Raw genomic sequence first — 17,777 nt, forward strand, 5'->3', positions numbered from 1 at the left:
ATGTGGCAACATCAGAATTGGCACAAGGCTGAGAAAAACTATAAATATACAAGCACCTACAACGGTAACTGTGTACGTTTGTACATACAATACAATTAAGGGATAACATACAAATAAAAGAAAAGGATAATAAAATAAAATAAAAAATAAAAACAACACGAATCGCACCAAATGCCAAAAGGAGTGAAAATAAAGGATAACAATTTCGTAACTGCGAAAGACATAACAGCAATAAACTGAAATGGAAAAACAACATTCCACTAGACATGAGCTGGAGAGAAAGTGAGAGCTGAAACTGGAGCTGAAGCCGTAGATGTGCTAACAACAATGGCAGCAGCAGCAAACTAAGCCAAGGTGGATGTGTGTGTCTGTGGTGCCGTGTGCTAGCGGCGGTGGGCGGGGGGTTATATTTCGGGTGTGTTGTTAACTCCCTGCGTATAAAGAGAAAGAGAGAAGCTAAGCACAAGAGGAGAGGAAATTTTATTATATTGAATTGGCAATGGATGGTACAAAGATGTTTTCATATGATAAATCAACGAGCTTCACCGTTATACACACCTACTTTTCAAAGTATTGTGTTTTATTAACCGACCATACAGCCACACATACACAAACGAACACTCAGCACACACAAACAAATAACTAGACGAGCAACGATGATAGTCGCCAAGCGAGAAACGGCAAAGGATGCTCGAAAGTTGCCTGCATTCGATGTTGAAATACGCAAGCGACGGCGAGGAGGACGCAACTGTTTGCACTATCGCCTCTCGATAGACATACTATGGATTGTGAGCCAACTTTAATGAGTTAAACGTTGGAGTATAATTTAAAGCTTAATGCGATTTTCGTCAATTATACTTTAAACGAAATGGAAATAGCGCAAAGCAAATATATTTGTGTATACATTTTCAACCACTGTACGCCTGACTGGGTATTGGGATTCAGACATACACAAATACATACATACATACATATTTATATGTGAGATATGTTGGTGTATTAAAGGGCAGCTTTAATTTTATGTGTATAAGAACTTTTCTGCAACTTAGTATACATTTCGCAAAACATACCGACATTCGTACACCTTTACTCATGTACATACATACATATGTATAAATATAGGTTTATACTTAGAAACGAATGCTAAACTTATCACTTGACTTTGTATAACTCTGTGGCGGAGCCCCCACCACCGCCACTCAAGGTGATACATATACAAACACACACACGCATAACTACGTGCTTTGGAGATATACAGACGTTTGTACATTTGACTGTGCAATCAAACGTCAATCAAAGAAAGAGGAGACGGAAACTTCGCAGATCCGTCAACTGTCATTTAAGCAGCATAAAAGGATACTTTTTCACACAATAAGTGTGTTCATTTGTTTTATGCGAATTTGCACTGGGCAAAAAGTGTGCGCTTATCATCACACATACATACAACATACATATATCCAAACTTCTATGCAACAACAATGTTGTTTTTTTACGTGTGTACAATTATACACACGCACACAAATATATATAATTGTGGGCTTACAAAGTTACATCGCGTTTTTTGCATAAATGCTTACATACATATGTATGTATGTATATGCATACGATATATGTACATTTGTATATATTACATAGCATATAATTATGATAGATACTAAAATTTTCACTTCACACAACTAGCAGCAACAACAACCATTTTTCCACATCAATGGCAAAGCTTTAAGAGCAATTTTTCACTTTTCACTTAAACGCAACGGTACTTGAAGGTGGAAAGCACTTGATTTCCAATTTCTTAATGAAAATTTCATGCTTTTTCCCCCTTTACGTCCGTGCTTGTGTAGGTATAATGATGCTTGAGTTGCGCTGAACCGAAAAAATACACGAAAACGTTTTTATTTTCATGAGTGCTTGCATTTTTTCGTTATATTATGATGATATTTTCACATTTCTACAAATTCATTTTTCATTTTCATTTATATTTATATATTTTTATTAATAAATCTTTGCTTTTCTGCTGCTTTAGCTAAATATTCTCATTTGCGTCGATTCGATAAAATACAATTTTCAGAACTCTGCGACCGATACAATTTTCGTCGCGATATTCCGTGTCCGTTGTTGTTCTTTAATTTTGCAGTTAGTAGTATGTTTCATTTAGCGCTAAACACCTTTTTAATTGCCGTTTAATTATTTAAACAACACAATTCATACTTCTGCGTTTAGCGTTAATATTTTTGTAATATTTTCTTTACATTTTTTTATCTTTTTCCTTTTACTTTTCTAGAATGTTGTGTAGAAAAAAAGTAAAATAAAAAATAAACGCGTTGTGCGAAAATTCCGTTGGTATTTTGCCGTTTTTTGCATGCGAACCAACTATTTTACGGAGCACTACTATTTTGGCCAAGACGAACATCAAAGACGAGCGACAGCCAAAATGAAAATCTCGCCAACAGCATCCATGCCGCCCGCCCGCTGCACCTCCTCGAATAACAATACTTCGGCGCTCGCGGTGCCCGCTCCAATCTCACGAGAGCTCGGTTGTGTGCTCTCTGCTCGGTAGTTTAACGTCGGCAGGAGCCAACACCACCCGATGATGACGTTTTGCCTTGGTTTGTTGTTGCACCCAATGAGATGCTGCTGCTCCAATGTTGAGTGTTTAGTTTTGTTACTCGCTCGCGCATTTTCACTATTGCTACACCTGCCTGCCTGCTCTCACTATGGGAGAGCCAGTGGGCCTATTGGTAGTACATAGTCACATACATATACACATATGTAGGCATGCATGTGTGTGCAAATGTTATGTATCGTTGTATGTGTAAGCGCTTTTGAGTAGTGGTAACTTTCACGTTGGACATCAGAATGTTTACCACTTTCTCGCAGTCGAGCATTTTGGGGTGAATGAAGGTGTACCATGGCGGGCGACGGGTACGAGAAGGGATTCTGATGTGTATTCAAATAATAGAAATATAAGTGTATTGTGCGCGTTCTGTTACATAAATGCTTGCATGTACATATGTATGTATACAGTTATTGTTTTTGGCGCGTTTTACTCAAGTTTTCAGTGCCGAAGAATGGCAAAGCGAAGGCAAAGCGAGCTCGTAAAAGTTAAAAGTAAAAAATAAGAAATGTGAAAATACGATAAGTATTTTAAAATAGAATACGAGGAAATAGAAAACTTTACGCGCGCATACCACTGTGCGATACAAATGACATTTAAAAAGTTGCCAGGTGAAATATTTGCCTTCAATATTTCTATATCCTTAAGGTACAACCTCTGTACGTTCATTGCGTTTTTAAACATGTAATCTCAGTTGTGGTTGCTGTAACGACAGAAAACTTCTCTGAAGTAATTTGGAGGAATGCTGCCGAGTTGACAATCCTTGGCCGAATAAATATCAGCGTTCGTTCCGGCTACGTAGACCTGACTTTCGTGTAAACGGTTGGAATCTCAGTCATTTTCTGTGGTTAACATTTCATTTAATTGTGTATTATCGTACGTTCAATAACATTTCATATCGTAAATATACGTTCCGCTTCGAAGAAGCACAACCACACTTGTATACTTTTTGAGGCACTGTATCAACACTTTTTGAATCACGAGCTTATGATGTAAGTAAATATTTTGTTGCCTCGCAAAATAGCAACTTTATTGAAACTTATTTAAATTATAAAAAGTGTAACCACAAACATACTTTTTATCAAACACCGCGAAGTTTATTTAACTTTGTAGTTTTCTTATTGACTTTTATCACACTACTTATCTAAATTTTGTTATCGCATTAACATTTTGAATTCAATATAGGTATGCGTGTTTTAACCTGTGTTTTTATTTGCAACAGATAATTACAAAAATATTTGAAAACGAAATCAAAACAAATCGGTGTTAAGCTATTGAAAATGCTACCATCAATTTTTAACTGAAGCATGGCGATGCAGGGTGACTCATATCACTAAGATCATAAAACAACATCAGATTTCAATGAAAATATGCCAATATCAAACAGTTTCGATCACTAAAGGATTCGTATTCGCTCTTTTTTTGTATTATTTAATGTATTTCTTCTTATATTTAATAAATACGCATATATATAAAATTCATAGCACTTGCTACATTTAACAATTTGACACAACAGATATTAACTCTGCAACCCTACATAGAATTTGACGTGTGTTTTAGGAAATCGTGTTATCTCGGTCTTCCGCACGATTTGTACGTAAGCATGCAACAAAAACAATAAAAATTTGTTGGAAAAGAGTGTCAATATCCAACAAATAGATTCAATTTGCCGTCACTAGAAGAAAATCAAAAATTTTTGCGAGCAAATTCCATAAATTAACACGGAGATTAAATTTTTCCAGCTAATTGAACTTTAATTATTGGAGTGCATAAAGCAGACTGCGACGCAATATCTATACGTAAGTGAAAACATTAAAGAAGTGACAAACCACATCAATAGGTATAAATTCTCGTGTCAAGTGAATATTAATTGTGCCCATCCAGGAAACTGCATCAAAGTTGTATATAGGACGCATATGAAAGAATTTTGTATGATTTAAGATGAAGTAAAGGCACTATGGCTAAAAGATAACAAAATACCTAGTAAGTGAGATACTGCAACATCCAAAAATATGTGTTGTTGCATGTGAATTATTTAGGAACGGGGGGTCATATGTTGAGAGGAGGGTGTTGATTACCTTCAAAGGGGTCGAGCAGTTTCTGCTTGAATACCAAAATTTCGATGCATAAGCAATATGTAAATGTTGAGGCAGGTTTTTAACTGTTGATCTATTTCATAATGAAGATGGATCATTGCATTAACATTATTTGTTTAGTTTATTAACTATTTTACCATGATGCAGCAATATATTTTTATCAGTATTCTGTAATCAAACAGCTGAAACAGATTCTGATAAGAGTAAAATCTTTTGAAAAATTTAATAGTAACAATGTGTTGTTTTTTAATTTGACGTGTCACTTGTTAAACTGACCATCACAGAGGTTTGAAGGTTTTTAGTTTTGATAATCTATACCAAACTTTGGAACTAGTTTTTATTCATCATACGGAAGTTGTAGTGTACAATGATGATAAATGTATAGTAGAGTAAACAATTATGCTAAAGTTTCAAATACAATATTGGAACTTAGCAACATGCTTACTGATAACTTAATATGAGTATGCAATTTTATTTATGAGTATAATATGAGCTTCGATCTAATCAAAATTCAGTCAGGCTGATGCCCTGAAAATTATATTAATTCGTAGTACACAAGTAATTTTAAAAGTCCAAACATACAAAATATTTTTATACCCTGAACAGTGTGTATAAGTTTCCTACTAAGTTTGTAACACCCAGAAGGAAAAGTCGGCGACCCTATAAGGTATGTGTATAAATGGTCAGCGTGGCGGACTGAGTCAATTAGGTAAGTTCCGTCTGTCTGTCTGTATATACGCGCAATAGTCCCTCATTTTCTTTCAAAGAAACATTGTCGAACCGTTACTGCCAGGTAACCTTTGCTTTTCTGCTGAAAGAATACATAAGCCTGCATAAAACGCCTTTACCTACCGATTAATTGATTTGCTTTTAACGACATAAAATTATGACAACGAGAAAAGTTTGTGACTGTGTGAAATGAATTTGTTACCAATCATTCACACCTCTCTGTTAATGCTTTCTCTCTAGCTCAATATTGTCCATTTTTCAATAAAAATATATAATATATAAGCTTGAAGATTGTATATGAATGTACGTAAACATTTCCTCCCTGCTAGCTATGATTCGTCTTATTATGCCGGCCATTTAGCAGTTCATCGGCGATCGTCACTTTATTTAAATCGTCCATCAGTTCAATTAGTGAACGAAGTGCATTAAAAATAAAAGTGCTCAGTTGTTAATTCCGTAGCGAATTGTGCTTTATGCTTTTTAATTTCGTTCGGTGAGCTAAGTCTTTGCTTCCATTTGTATACACAAATTTGTATTTAAAATGCTATAAAACAATAAATATTGCTACGTGTCTATGAAACATTCGTTTATAATTATATTTTCGCTAATACTCACACACATTGTATAATAAATTTGCACGCAAATACGCAAGCAAATATGTAAATGTTTTGACTTGGTCGTTTGATGTTTTATATGACTATATCATATAATTATTCATGAAGCCATGCATTTTTATATGATAATAATAATAGTTTTGCCAAATGGTACTTATTTTATGGCAATATTTTGTTAATTTGTGTAAAAAGGGCGCATAATGTATACAATCTAATGATATTTGAAGAATATTATTTTGAATTTTCATAGAGAAATTAAAAAAAGGCAATAGCAGCAATTACTGTGGGGGTATTGGAAAAAAGGTGAATTGCGTAAAATTATACCGGGAAGGATTTTGAAAATTTAAATGTTTTGCTTTTTGCGAACATTACAGGAAATTCTCTGTTGTTTGCGAAAAACAGTTAATTTTTTATTCTAAAGAGAAAAATTGTAAGAACTTTGAAAAAAAAATCTCCAGCGAAATGAAATTGAGACAACATTATTGAGAAATGATGCATCCATTTAAAACAAAGAAATATGAAAATCCTATGAAGAAAAAAATAGGTTTGCAGTATTCTTCCGAATGTGCTAATACTAATTAAATATTTTGATGAATTCGTTTATATTTTATATCTATTTGTTCAATCTGATATTTTCTTTTTAGGCAACTAATTAGAAAAACTTTATTTTTATGAACGCTTGTTGCCAAAATATAGTTATTAATAATAATAAAAAAATTATTTGTTTTACAAATTTTTCTAGTTGCAATTCCGCGAGTTTATTGTATAATTAACAACGGCTGTGCAACAGTCTTTACAATAAACATTGATAATATTTATGTGTATATAACCAAATGATTTCTAAAAATAATTTGCATCTTGCAGAAAAAGTGAAATGTACGTGTGTTTACAAGCCTTCGGCGCTTCAACGTTAAATATTCTATGTTTACATAAATTTACATATCTACAAACTTACCTAAATATCTACATATGCGCACCAAAATATTTAGAAAAAACTAAAACAATGAAAATTAAAGCACTTATTTCATTAGTTTTCCATCTTCAAAAATATAAAAAAAAATTTTAAACAAATTAAAAATATTTATCTGATAATGCCAATATACACTTTTTATTTTCACCGCTTTGTGGGCGTAGAAATGCTAGAAAACAAAACTAATAAAATTTTCAATCCGGTACATTGAAGATTACAGTAGCTTTTAAATAATATACCACTAATATCGTGTGGAAATATTTTATTCTATTGCAGTTTAAATATTATTAAAGAAACTCAATTGTAACATAGCATGGACTTTTATATTTCTAGTGTATTCAAAAACAATACATTTTGTACAACATGTTGTTACAACATTAGTATATTCGGATTTTTTTCTATTGAAATACACAGTAATTAAACTTTCCCTTGTCTGCAGGGATATTTGGCTTTAAACTAAAATAAATAGCTACATATCAGAACACTGGCTTTCTGCAATCAAAACGCTTATTTACGTCTAAAAAAATAATTTAAAGTAAAATCAATCAATAAACTTATTTTGCTACAAAATAAACAAAAAGTACATATGATATTACAATTATTGTTTTAAAATTACACAAAACTATGATTTGAGATTTCATTTTTGTTGTGAACAGAGCTGTCGCAACAAAAGGCAGAGGCTGGAGGCCAAACATATTTATATTTACCATTCATATTAGGCACATTTGACTCGCTCCTTTGTATGCTTACAATGATTATTTTCACAAAACCACATGTTGCTAGTTCAGCATTTCCAGCATTGGCATGTAATATGGCAGCGTGTCGAGCACATTATCGCCGGGCAGTTCCGGCACTCGATCAAAGCATAACGCGTGTCGCGGTGATGTCATTAGCTGACGCACATTATACGCGATCTCCTCGAAATTGATACGTTCACTTGGCTCTAGCTGCCAGCAGTTGAGCAATAGTTGGTACAGGTCCTGAAAGACGAATGACGGTTGGGCAGGTCGTGAACCACTCTTAATTGCGTCAAGTAGTTGTTGTGTGTTTGTGATATTGGCATATAACGTGCCGCCCAGTGTACAGCACTCCCAAGCGACACAAGCGAACGACCACACGTCCGATTTGACGGAAAAGTGTTGGTAACGTAACGCTTCCGGTGCCAACCAACGTGTTATGTCGATTTTCTTTTCGTTTTGCACATACGGAATTGGACCGAATACCGACACCTTTAGTTTGGCATCGGCCGTGACGAAAATGTTATGTGAACACAATTGTTTGTGCACCACTTTGCAACTGCTAAGGTATTCGAGCGCGCTGGCTATCTCATAGATCCACTGTAGTACCAACTCTTCGGAGAGTGCAGTAATACGTTGCATTGGCGCCGTGTTAGGCACGCGCCTACTTTCGATAAGACGACGTTTCAAACTTACGGTTTGATGCTCAAAGACCAAATAAAACCAATCGGTGCTAGACGATATGCCATAGAAGTCGAGTAAATGCTCGTGTCGCTGCAACTTGGAAAGATTGCGGAAGTCACGTAGCAGGTGTGCTTGCTCTTTACCCTGCAAATCGTCCAAAGCGAGCACATGCAGTTGACAGTCGGCGCTAGCTTCCGGCAATGCAGCCGAGATAAATTTGCCAGTAATTACCTCACCATAGCGTCCATCCGCAAATATGTCATTAACATTCATGCGCAATGCATTGCGGGGCAACCGTTTGCTGGGGTCCAAAGCCGAGATGAGCACATCAAGCTGCTGGCGGAAATTCTCAGCGGGCAGCAACTCATCCTCCACAACGAACCCATTGTTCTCGCGCTCGATAATCGGCTGTTGCATGGTCATCTCATGAGCATTGCGATTCAAACCTCCGCGCGCCTGGCAGGTCTTGTAGCGCAAATAGAAATACGTGAACACGCTGAGTATCAAACAGATGGCAAATACGATACAAGTCACGGTCAAAGCAATAATGGAAGCGCGGCCCGAATCGAAGGTGGCGTATTGAAAATTATCCAATGTAATTGTGTGTTGATCGTGTGAACCACGTGTATACAGGGTCTTTGTTACACCATTCAAAGTGCTTACCTAATGCATTAGAAAATTTTTTTATTCATATTAGTACGGTATTTTCGGAAATAATCAGATTTTAACTTACCAAACCCAAGCTGATGTGTATATCAGCGCCAGTCGTATTCAATGGCACATTCAAATAAGGCCCATAATGCCTGCCATCGCCCACAATAAATTGCCGCTTTCGATTATCGTCCGGTCCATTGTAATCCAGCTGTGCTGCTATGTAGTACGGCAATCCATCATCTTGGGATTTTTGCCAACCACCCAGTAGTCCGGTGTCGAACGGTTGACTCAACGAGGCATCTACACGTTCCACAATTACCAGCACTTTGGACAGCGGTCCATTATCATTACGCATCGGCGGGATTTCTATGTTCATAGTGGAATCTGTTGTGCGGATCACACGTGGCTGCGGGGGCCTGGGACTAGGCATACCCACTTCGGTAGTAGCGTGTAGTGAGGCATTGCCACATACCACTTGTGCGCACATTGCCTCGACGGTTATATTGTACTCAGTGGCCGGATGTAGGTCAGTAATTTCGAAGCTTGTCTCCATGCTCTGCACTATAAATTCAGGCTGCGGGAAGAAAGGCAGCGTTGAGTACGTGCGCAGTACATGTGTACGTATGCGGAAATTCGTAATCTCTTGTACTGGGTTCATTGCGGCGGCCTCAATGCCAGCCACAAAAACTTTGCTAGGAGACAAGTGCGAGTCCCAAGCTACTGTTATGGTGTATTCGGTAACGTTGTTCACGCGGAGATTGCGCGGTGCCGTTTTTGTGGCCCATATAGTTGAATAGTAGCTGTGTACACCAACGCCACCACAATACTGTGATTTGTCAGCTAAGCAGCGTGTATTGCACAGTTTATCATCTTGACGATCCTTCGCGATGACATTGTTCATGCAGAAACAACGTTCCGCGGATAAAATAGCGTAGCTGAAATTTTGATGCTCGCATATTTCCACACAAGTCCGTGGCGTCTTCGAGTAAATGGACTCCTGCAGGAGATCTGTGCGCGCAGTGTAGCAACCGACGTAAAAAAATGTTGACTCACCTGCGATAGGCACGATCTGTAATTGTTCGGTGTTTTGAGCGTTTGCTAAAGTTAGGAGTACGGTGAAATATAACAACAGCGATTGCAACATGCTGCGACCAGAACGTTGTGTAAACAAGTGTGTTGAACTTTTGGTATTACTGCTGGTGTTGCTGCTACCGTCGCTGCCATAGCGACTTCGCCAGGTGTGACTCCACGCTTTAGCTGGGCGGTGGCCGTTGTTGTAGGTATTCTTTTGCCGTTGTGTGTGCACCGTTCGTTGAGGTGTTTCAAAAGTCTTTGCTGACATTCTGAAAGCTACTGCTGTAGCCACTGTTGCTGGAATCCGACTAATTAAATGCTCCGTTCGCTTGGCGTTCAGGGTGCCACCCTCATTCAATAAACCTTTATTTACTCTTATCAAATTCGATTATCCACAAGCTTTGTTGGCGCACTAATTAAGTCTCTTTTCTTTTGCTGCTTTTATTAGGCTTTTGAATTATGTTTTGAATTTCACCAACGTCGGTCTCCTCTATTATATTTTACTATTGAAAATCGCATACGTTAGATCTGACGTGCATTCGCCCAGTGTTCTGCTTCATTGTCCAGCGATTATGCGATCCAACAAGCGGCAGCAACCAGTAACGTTCCATTTAAACACACAGCCAGTAATCGAATTGACTAAGCGGCGCTCACTTGTTTACTCACTTATTCGTCCCACAAACGACTACGACGACGACGACGTTTCACAGCAACAAAAGCGAGTTGAAAAGCCTGCGTTTAACCGAACGTCGTCTGACGGTTGTTACTCGTGTCAGCTATCGTTGTTACTTTCATATTCTCTGTTTATGTGTCGTCGTAAGCCTCTGCCGCATATGTACAGAAAAGAGATCGATGTTGAGCTCACCTGGCGATCGGGGCAAACGTGTTTTTCTTTTCACGTTTTTCGCCCATTCGTTTGTACATTCCACCGTTCGTAGCTGTATTGGAAACTGATTTGGATTTTACCTGTTTTTGTTTTAACCGGGCTTAAAAAGTATTCGGGCCATTGATGACTAATACCGCACCCTCACTGTTCGGCGGCCGAGAGCGAAGAGAAAAAGAAGATGTGAGTGTGGAAAATATTGCTGAGAACATTTATTTTGAATACGAAACATGGCTTGTAAGAAAACGCTAACCTCGAGTTTGAATTTTCAATAAATTCCCCTCTCCAGTATCCAATAAACTAATACGTGTAATGTTCAAAGAACTAGTTAACCTAAAACTCACCGACTCAAATAGTGTTATATCGCCGAAATAACACCCTTGATCGGATAAAATTCGGATCAATTTCGGTAACGTAAAACCGGCTGTCTTGGGAACCATCTCTTTGTATGCCCAGCAAACCCAACTCGTCTAACACTCCTTTTCCTATGGTCCGACCCCGTCGGCACAGAATGTTTCCTGGACCTGCCATTAGATGACTTCGGTGACAACCATACCACGCAAGCGGATATTATATAAATAACTGTTACAACAGCAACAAAAAGATCGAAGAACTAGTTTAAATTTTGATTTATGACAAAAATGGTGGCTTCCCAGCTCTTTGTGAAAAAAGTTACAGTTACAGGCTTAAAAATGGAAATCGTTATCAAAATTCTTATTCCTTCGATCATAACCTGACAAATATATTTAGGAAAGAGCGTGTAAATTTCAATCGATCGGTTCGGAGAACTTTGCTCGATTACAATTTTGAGAGCCAATACCGCAAAGTTAAAAAAAAATCTTACAAATACGCTTATTTCTATGAAACTATCGGATGGATCAACTTCAAATTTTTGAAGATTATTTTAAAATATTTGTAGGTTTACAAATCGATTATTCAACTAAAGCAATCTGCCGTTACATACATTTCTCGTAATATAACAAAACATAGTTTCAAAAATACTGGTTCCAAGTTCGGCTCAGTTGTTGACATCACTAGGCAGTGAAACATCCAACCTTCAGTTGAGACCACATTAACTCATTCTAGCTACATTGTTAAATATACATATAAACAAGAAGAATATAAAACAAAACAGCAAGCAAAAAACAGTAATTATACTGGTCGAATCGTCGATGTAATCAACCAATATACAGAAATATACGAGTATATATGTATGTACATATGTATATGAATTTATGTACTTCAGCGATACGAGCAGGTTCTGGTTAATACATTCTTTGTCATGCTTCCAAATCTCTGCAATATCGTTGTGAGATCGATCGAAAGAGACGAGTGCGCAAGTTTTTCTGCTTCTGTACACGATTAACGCTCGCAACGAGCACAGCGCAGCGCCGGAGAACCCACTACGTTGACACTGTATCTGCTCGTACACATCATTTGATTGTCGCGAATGGAACCGAATCGCCTCGATGCCAAGTGAACTGAACTAATCTGAGTTGGGGCACACAGAGCAGTGTCCGCGCTTTTGAGTAGCAATTCGACTGCGTGCGGTGACGGTTAATTAATTCAATTAAATCGTCGTTTTGCCAAAAGCCCAAAAATCTGGTAAATACTTATTAGTGATAGAACGCCACGAGTAAATAATTCTCCATAATCTCCGGTCACAAAAACAAGCACAACATTGTTGTATGTGCTTGTGGTTCTTGTGTTGTTATTGTGCGACTAAGAGGTTGCTTACTACCGAGTATACAAATATTGTTGACGTAGTTATTATACTTTTTTTGTTGTTATTATTGTTCATACTGTGGTTTTTGTTGTTGACTGTGAGATGTTTGATTTAAGATAGTTTCCAATTATCTACGTATTTATATACTCGCCCATCTCCATCGGCTAGAGATATTGGAATCTGCTTTGTGTACTGTTATTTATAAAGTGTGCGCTGCTGGTGTGCCGATATTGCTCCGGGTTTCCAATAACAAGCTCAAGTTTATATTATTTTCGCATTGCTTTTGACATTGAAAAAATATGCACGCTTGAAGTTCAAAGTTTTGAAGTCCAAGTAAGGTGACTTCATGGCGAATAATCGTGAATGCAATTAAATGAGTGGCAGAAAGAAAATAAAATCGAACTGAAGTGTACTGTTCGTACTGTTTGGATAACGCATTAATTATAATAATTATAGCGTACATAAATGTAAATAAACAATAAGCGATAATCATAAAGTTGCTAAATATATTTTTTTGGTTTAAATTGTTTTTTACGAGTTTGTTCCACTGTAGTTATACATTTATTATTATTATTATTATTATTATTATTTATTTATTTTTAACAACTTCATAAAAAAAATAATTCCAAATGCGCAACAATTTTTAATATCTCATTAATATTGTATAAACAGACACACAGCTTGTCTAAGCATTTACATTTTAAGCCAATGATGTTTGATTTTGTTGTTCCCTTTCAAGTGTTCACTTAATTCATTTTCTCTCAAAATAAATGTATCCAAATGTTTCACTATTCCCAGTGTGGACGTCATCAGTTAATGTATTTTTATTGAAATAAATTGTGATTCGAAAGCAGAGAGCGACTTGTTGCTCAATTAATTGATGTCGAAAGCCAAAGGTCTACACCATTTACACCCATAACTGTTCCCAGCCAAATTAAATAAATATTGCTTAACAATGCCTTATGCAGAAATATATCTAAGTTACAATTAGTGAGATTTTTATTAGATATTTTTGTTGTTTTTGTTATTGTGTGATTACATATTGTTTTTTTTGGCACGAAATGAGTTCCGTTGCACTCGCTGTGACATTTCAACTAGAAAAATTGTTATTGTCAGATGATTAATCTTGAGAAGTATGCCGCAAGTATTAACCCGTTGAGCTCAACGCGCTTACGGCACATCTACCTGCAATTACAAAACTGTAAATGTGCATATCAAATGTATGTGTGTGTGTGTGTCTATGGCAAGACCAGAACAGGTGCATGCCTACAGATTAGGTGTAAGCTCGGCACGTCTGCCGACACACATACACACAGCGAAATTTACCTGTCAATGACTTGTATACTTTTAAATAAAAGTATTTGTAGTGAAAATTCCAATTTGTTGCTGCGTTTTTGCCCAGCTACAACCGCTGGCATCGTGTGCCCGCACTCTTCTCAGACTGCGCTAGTACTGGTATGTGTGGACAGCAATAGCGGCGACAACGGCCGCCGCCGCCGATGACGAATGCAAGCTACCTAAAAATTTATTTTCGGATTCTAATAATTGCGAAAAAATGAAAAATTCACACTATCCCTAGCCATTCTATACATTGCGTCGAAATTATGCTTTCATCTCAACTCAATTTTATTTTGTTGTGGTTGTTGTTGTTCATCTTATTCATGATTTTAGTTTTTTGGCAGCTTCACATGGTTCTGTAACATTTTGTAGCATTCTCCGCGATTTCCTCGCGCAGTGCGGTTGCAGGCACATAAGCTTGCCAAGAATTCGTCGTCTTTGCTGAGATGTTGCTTGGCAGCTGACATACAAACGTACATATGCATGTACATACATTGCAGCAATATTAATTTTCATGTTTTTATTTGCACAACATTTTTGCGGAAAATATTAAGTAATATTCAAATTTAATCCCTCTTTGTCTTTCTTTCAAATTCATTAGTTAATAACAAAAAATATTAATTATCCAATATGGTTTCCAAGAGCTTTACATATATTACTAATTTAGGGTTGTATGAAGTAGGGAACCTTAGACCTCATCTCTTAAAATGAATTTAAAGAGGAGAGAAATTAGAATGTGAGTTCAACGGACAATGACGATATGCACATATTCGAAGTGGAGTTCGAAAATATTATAAAAATTATTATGAGGAAACTGCCATCAATATAGAGATACATTTACTCCATAGTTCGTCAATTATAAACATTTCTTTGCCTCAAACTCACTCTCTACTCTCTTTCGTTCCAGCATAATCCAACGTGAAACAATTTTAGAAACGAGGCACACAAAAAAATTTGCGGAGCTGCCACTGTAGGCCGTATAGTAGGTGCACTTACAGCCATTAGCCATGCCTGGAACGGCAATCCAGATAATAAACACATCGGAGGAGCACACTTTTGTGCTCAACGAAGATGCATTGAGCGAAGTGTTAATGCGCGACGAGGTCAAAGATCGCTTCGTATGCGTCGTATCAGTTGCTGGGGCGTTTCGTAAAGGCAAAAGTTTTTTGCTTGACTTTTTTCTGCGCTACCTATACTCCAAGGTAATTTCAAATTCACACACTATTTGAATTAATCATATTGAGGCCCAATATTTTTGACTTTCTCGTTCCCATATGTAGTATGTGCGTCATGATGTGGTAACCGATTGGATTGGTGATGAGAACGAACCGCTGACCGGCTTTTCGTGGCGCGGCGGTTCTGAACGTGATACCACTGGTATCCTAATGTGGTCCGAAATATTCCTGCACGATTACCCGAACGGCGATAAGGTGGCCATCATTTTACTCGACACACAGGGTGCATTCGACAGCCAGAGCACAGTGCGCGATTGTGCTACCGTTTTTGCGCTCAGCACAATGGTTTCATCCGTGCAGATATATAATTTGTCACAAAACATACAGGAAGACGATCTGCAGCATTTGCAATTGTTCACAGAATATGGTCGCTTAGCATTGGCCGATACAGGCAAGAAGCCGTTTCAACGCTTACAGTTTCTGGTGCGCGATTGGAGTTTTCCATACGAGGCCGAGTATGGCGCTCTGGGTGGCGATAAGATACTTAAGCGCCGCCTAGAAGTGTCAGACAAACAGCACCCGGAACTGCAGTCGTTGCGACGACACATTGCAGCCTGTTTCATGGAAGTGGCATGTTTCTTGATGCCACATCCAGGCTTAAGTGTAGCGACCAACCCTAAATTCGACGGGCGTCTCAAGGATATCACACCCGAGTTCAAACAGAGTCTACGCACATTTGTACCGATGCTTCTGTCGCCGGACAATTTGGTATATAAGGAAATCAGTGGCCAACGGGTGCGTGCACGCGACCTCATACAGTACTTCCAGTCATACATGAGCATCTACAAGGGCAATGAATTGCCTGAGCCGAAGAGTATGCTTGTCGTAAGTAGTAGTCGCTTTGAGTTTTGCCATAAACATTGCCTAAAATATGCCAATTACTCTGCAGGCCACCGCCGAAGCTAATCATTTGACAGCCGTTGCATCAGCGAAGGAGCTTTACAATCAGCTAATGGAGGAGGTTTGTGGCGGAACCAAACCGTACTTAAGCACGGCACATTTAGAGGCCGAACACTTCCGCATCAAAGATCAGGCATTATTCCAAGTAAGCAACAAAGTATTCTGAAGACGTCTAGTGTTTCAACAAATTATTTGTTTTATTCATGCAGTTTGCATCGAAACGAAAAATGGGCGGCGAGGAATTCTCTGAAAAGTTCCGGCAACAATTGGATGTGGATCTGGAAGACTCCTACGTCACTTACAAAGCGCACAATGAGAGCAAAAATATTTTCAAGGCTGCACGCACGCCGGCCGTATATTTTGCCTCTGCAGTTATTTGTTACGTACTAAGCGGAATATTTGGCCTCGTCGGCCTCTACACATTTGCCAACTTCTGTAATTTAGTAATGGGTGTTGCCCTATTAACATTGGCGCTGTGGGCGTATATTAGGTAAAGGAACGCCCCAACTTGCCTGAAATTCGAAGCCATACTGAATTCGAATTATTCCATTATTTGCTTACAGGTACAGCGGGGAAATGGGTGATTTCGGTGTAAAATTGGATGAGTTTGCGACGTTTATGTGGGAAAACGTGAGTTCACATTCCTGTTACTTTTCTAAACTATTGTAAATAATTTTTAATTTACAATTTTCAAATTTAGTTTATGAAGCCCATATATCAGGGTTGCATGGAGAAGGGCATACAACATGTGGCAACGCATGCTGCCGAAGCGGCGGTCGGTGGACGCACAGCATCGTCGGCAATGAATGGCAAAGTGAAGAAGTCATGAGAATACGCCCAACGATCTCTTCAGCAACAGCAACAACAGCAACAGCTACAACAAAAAAATCAACCAAATTCTAAAGGGAAAATAGCAGCAACGAAAACCAACAACAATAACAATGTGGCTCAACAGAAAATTACAAGAGCGGCAGCAACAGCAACAGCGTCATACAGTGGTGGCGATATTGGCAACACAGCCGGCAAAACGATGATCATGCAAATATGGTCCCGTATAATAGGTGCGTCTTCGAGCGCGCAAATGAATTCTGCTCAAACGGCCAATGCAACAGCACGCCAATACGCCACCGTCACAACCCCAAATGGTGAGGCCAACATCAGCAGCGGCAGCGGTAGTAATACAACAAACACAAGTAATGCGGCTAGCAATCGCAAAAAGCGAAGAGCCAAAAAGTGAACGCATTGTATATAAAAAAAAATAAATGAAAAACAAAAGCAACAAAAAAAACTCGCCCAACACCCGTCAAACCTATTGGTTAGCTAAAATGTGTATTTTCGCGCATTCGTTGATAAATATACTTACGTATAGTCGTGTTGTGCAACTCCATGCATGGAAAACAAGATTAAATACTTTAATACTTATCGCATAGTCTACTCTCGGGCGCGTGGTATTTTGATTTTATAACGGAGTTCCACGATTAGGCCACTTGTCCAGCATTTACCCATACTCGCTAACTACTAAT

The 17,777-nt window shown here is 38.0% G+C and overlaps 3 protein-coding genes across 8 annotated transcripts in view; 1 reads left to right on the forward strand and 2 right to left on the reverse strand.

Annotated features, from left to right (window-relative positions):
• The window catches only part of LOC126757255 (serine-rich adhesin for platelets), a 112,135-nt gene extending 109,762 nt beyond the window's left edge, over nucleotides 1-2,373 (reverse strand). For both annotated transcript variants that reach the window (XM_050471035.1, XM_050471026.1), the window contains exon 1: nucleotides 2,274-2,373. The gene's annotated coding sequence lies outside the window, so the exon portion shown is untranslated. The remainder of the gene's footprint in view (nucleotides 1-2,273) is intronic.
• A 1,847-nt stretch (nucleotides 2,374-4,220) lies between these two features.
• LOC126751401 (atlastin) lies at nucleotides 4,221-17,529 on the forward strand. Of its 5 annotated transcripts, none has more exons than XM_050461640.1 (7): nucleotides 4,221-4,413; nucleotides 15,027-15,321; nucleotides 15,400-16,179; nucleotides 16,244-16,399; nucleotides 16,464-16,744; nucleotides 16,818-16,884; nucleotides 16,955-17,529. In XM_050461640.1, exons 2-7 carry the CDS (start codon nucleotides 15,127-15,129, stop codon nucleotides 17,081-17,083), a joined length of 1,608 nt encoding a protein of 535 aa, XP_050317597.1. In that variant the 5' UTR covers nucleotides 4,221-4,413; nucleotides 15,027-15,126; the 3' UTR covers nucleotides 17,084-17,529. The 5 variants fall into 5 exon arrangements, with proteins under 5 accessions (XP_050317597.1, XP_050317601.1, XP_050317602.1 ...); XM_050461644.1 differs by lacking the exon at nucleotides 4,221-4,413 and adding an exon at nucleotides 4,479-4,597; XM_050461645.1 differs by lacking the exon at nucleotides 4,221-4,413 and adding an exon at nucleotides 5,851-5,932.
• LOC126751400 (putative inactive tyrosine-protein kinase Wsck) lies at nucleotides 7,134-11,131 on the reverse strand. The gene is made up of 2 exons (XM_050461639.1): nucleotides 9,178-11,131; nucleotides 7,134-9,107 (listed from the first exon to the last, which is right to left on the reverse strand). The coding sequence occupies exons 1-2, from the start codon at nucleotides 10,438-10,440 to the stop codon at nucleotides 7,803-7,805; spliced, it is 2,568 nt and encodes an 855-aa protein (XP_050317596.1). The 5' UTR covers nucleotides 10,441-11,131; the 3' UTR covers nucleotides 7,134-7,802.
• Nucleotides 17,530-17,777: the final 248 nt, after the last annotated feature.

This window comes from Bactrocera neohumeralis, chromosome 2 (genome assembly GCF_024586455.1).
Source record: "Bactrocera neohumeralis isolate Rockhampton chromosome 2, APGP_CSIRO_Bneo_wtdbg2-racon-allhic-juicebox.fasta_v2, whole genome shotgun sequence".
NCBI classification, from domain to species: domain Eukaryota; kingdom Metazoa; phylum Arthropoda; class Insecta; order Diptera; family Tephritidae; genus Bactrocera; species Bactrocera neohumeralis.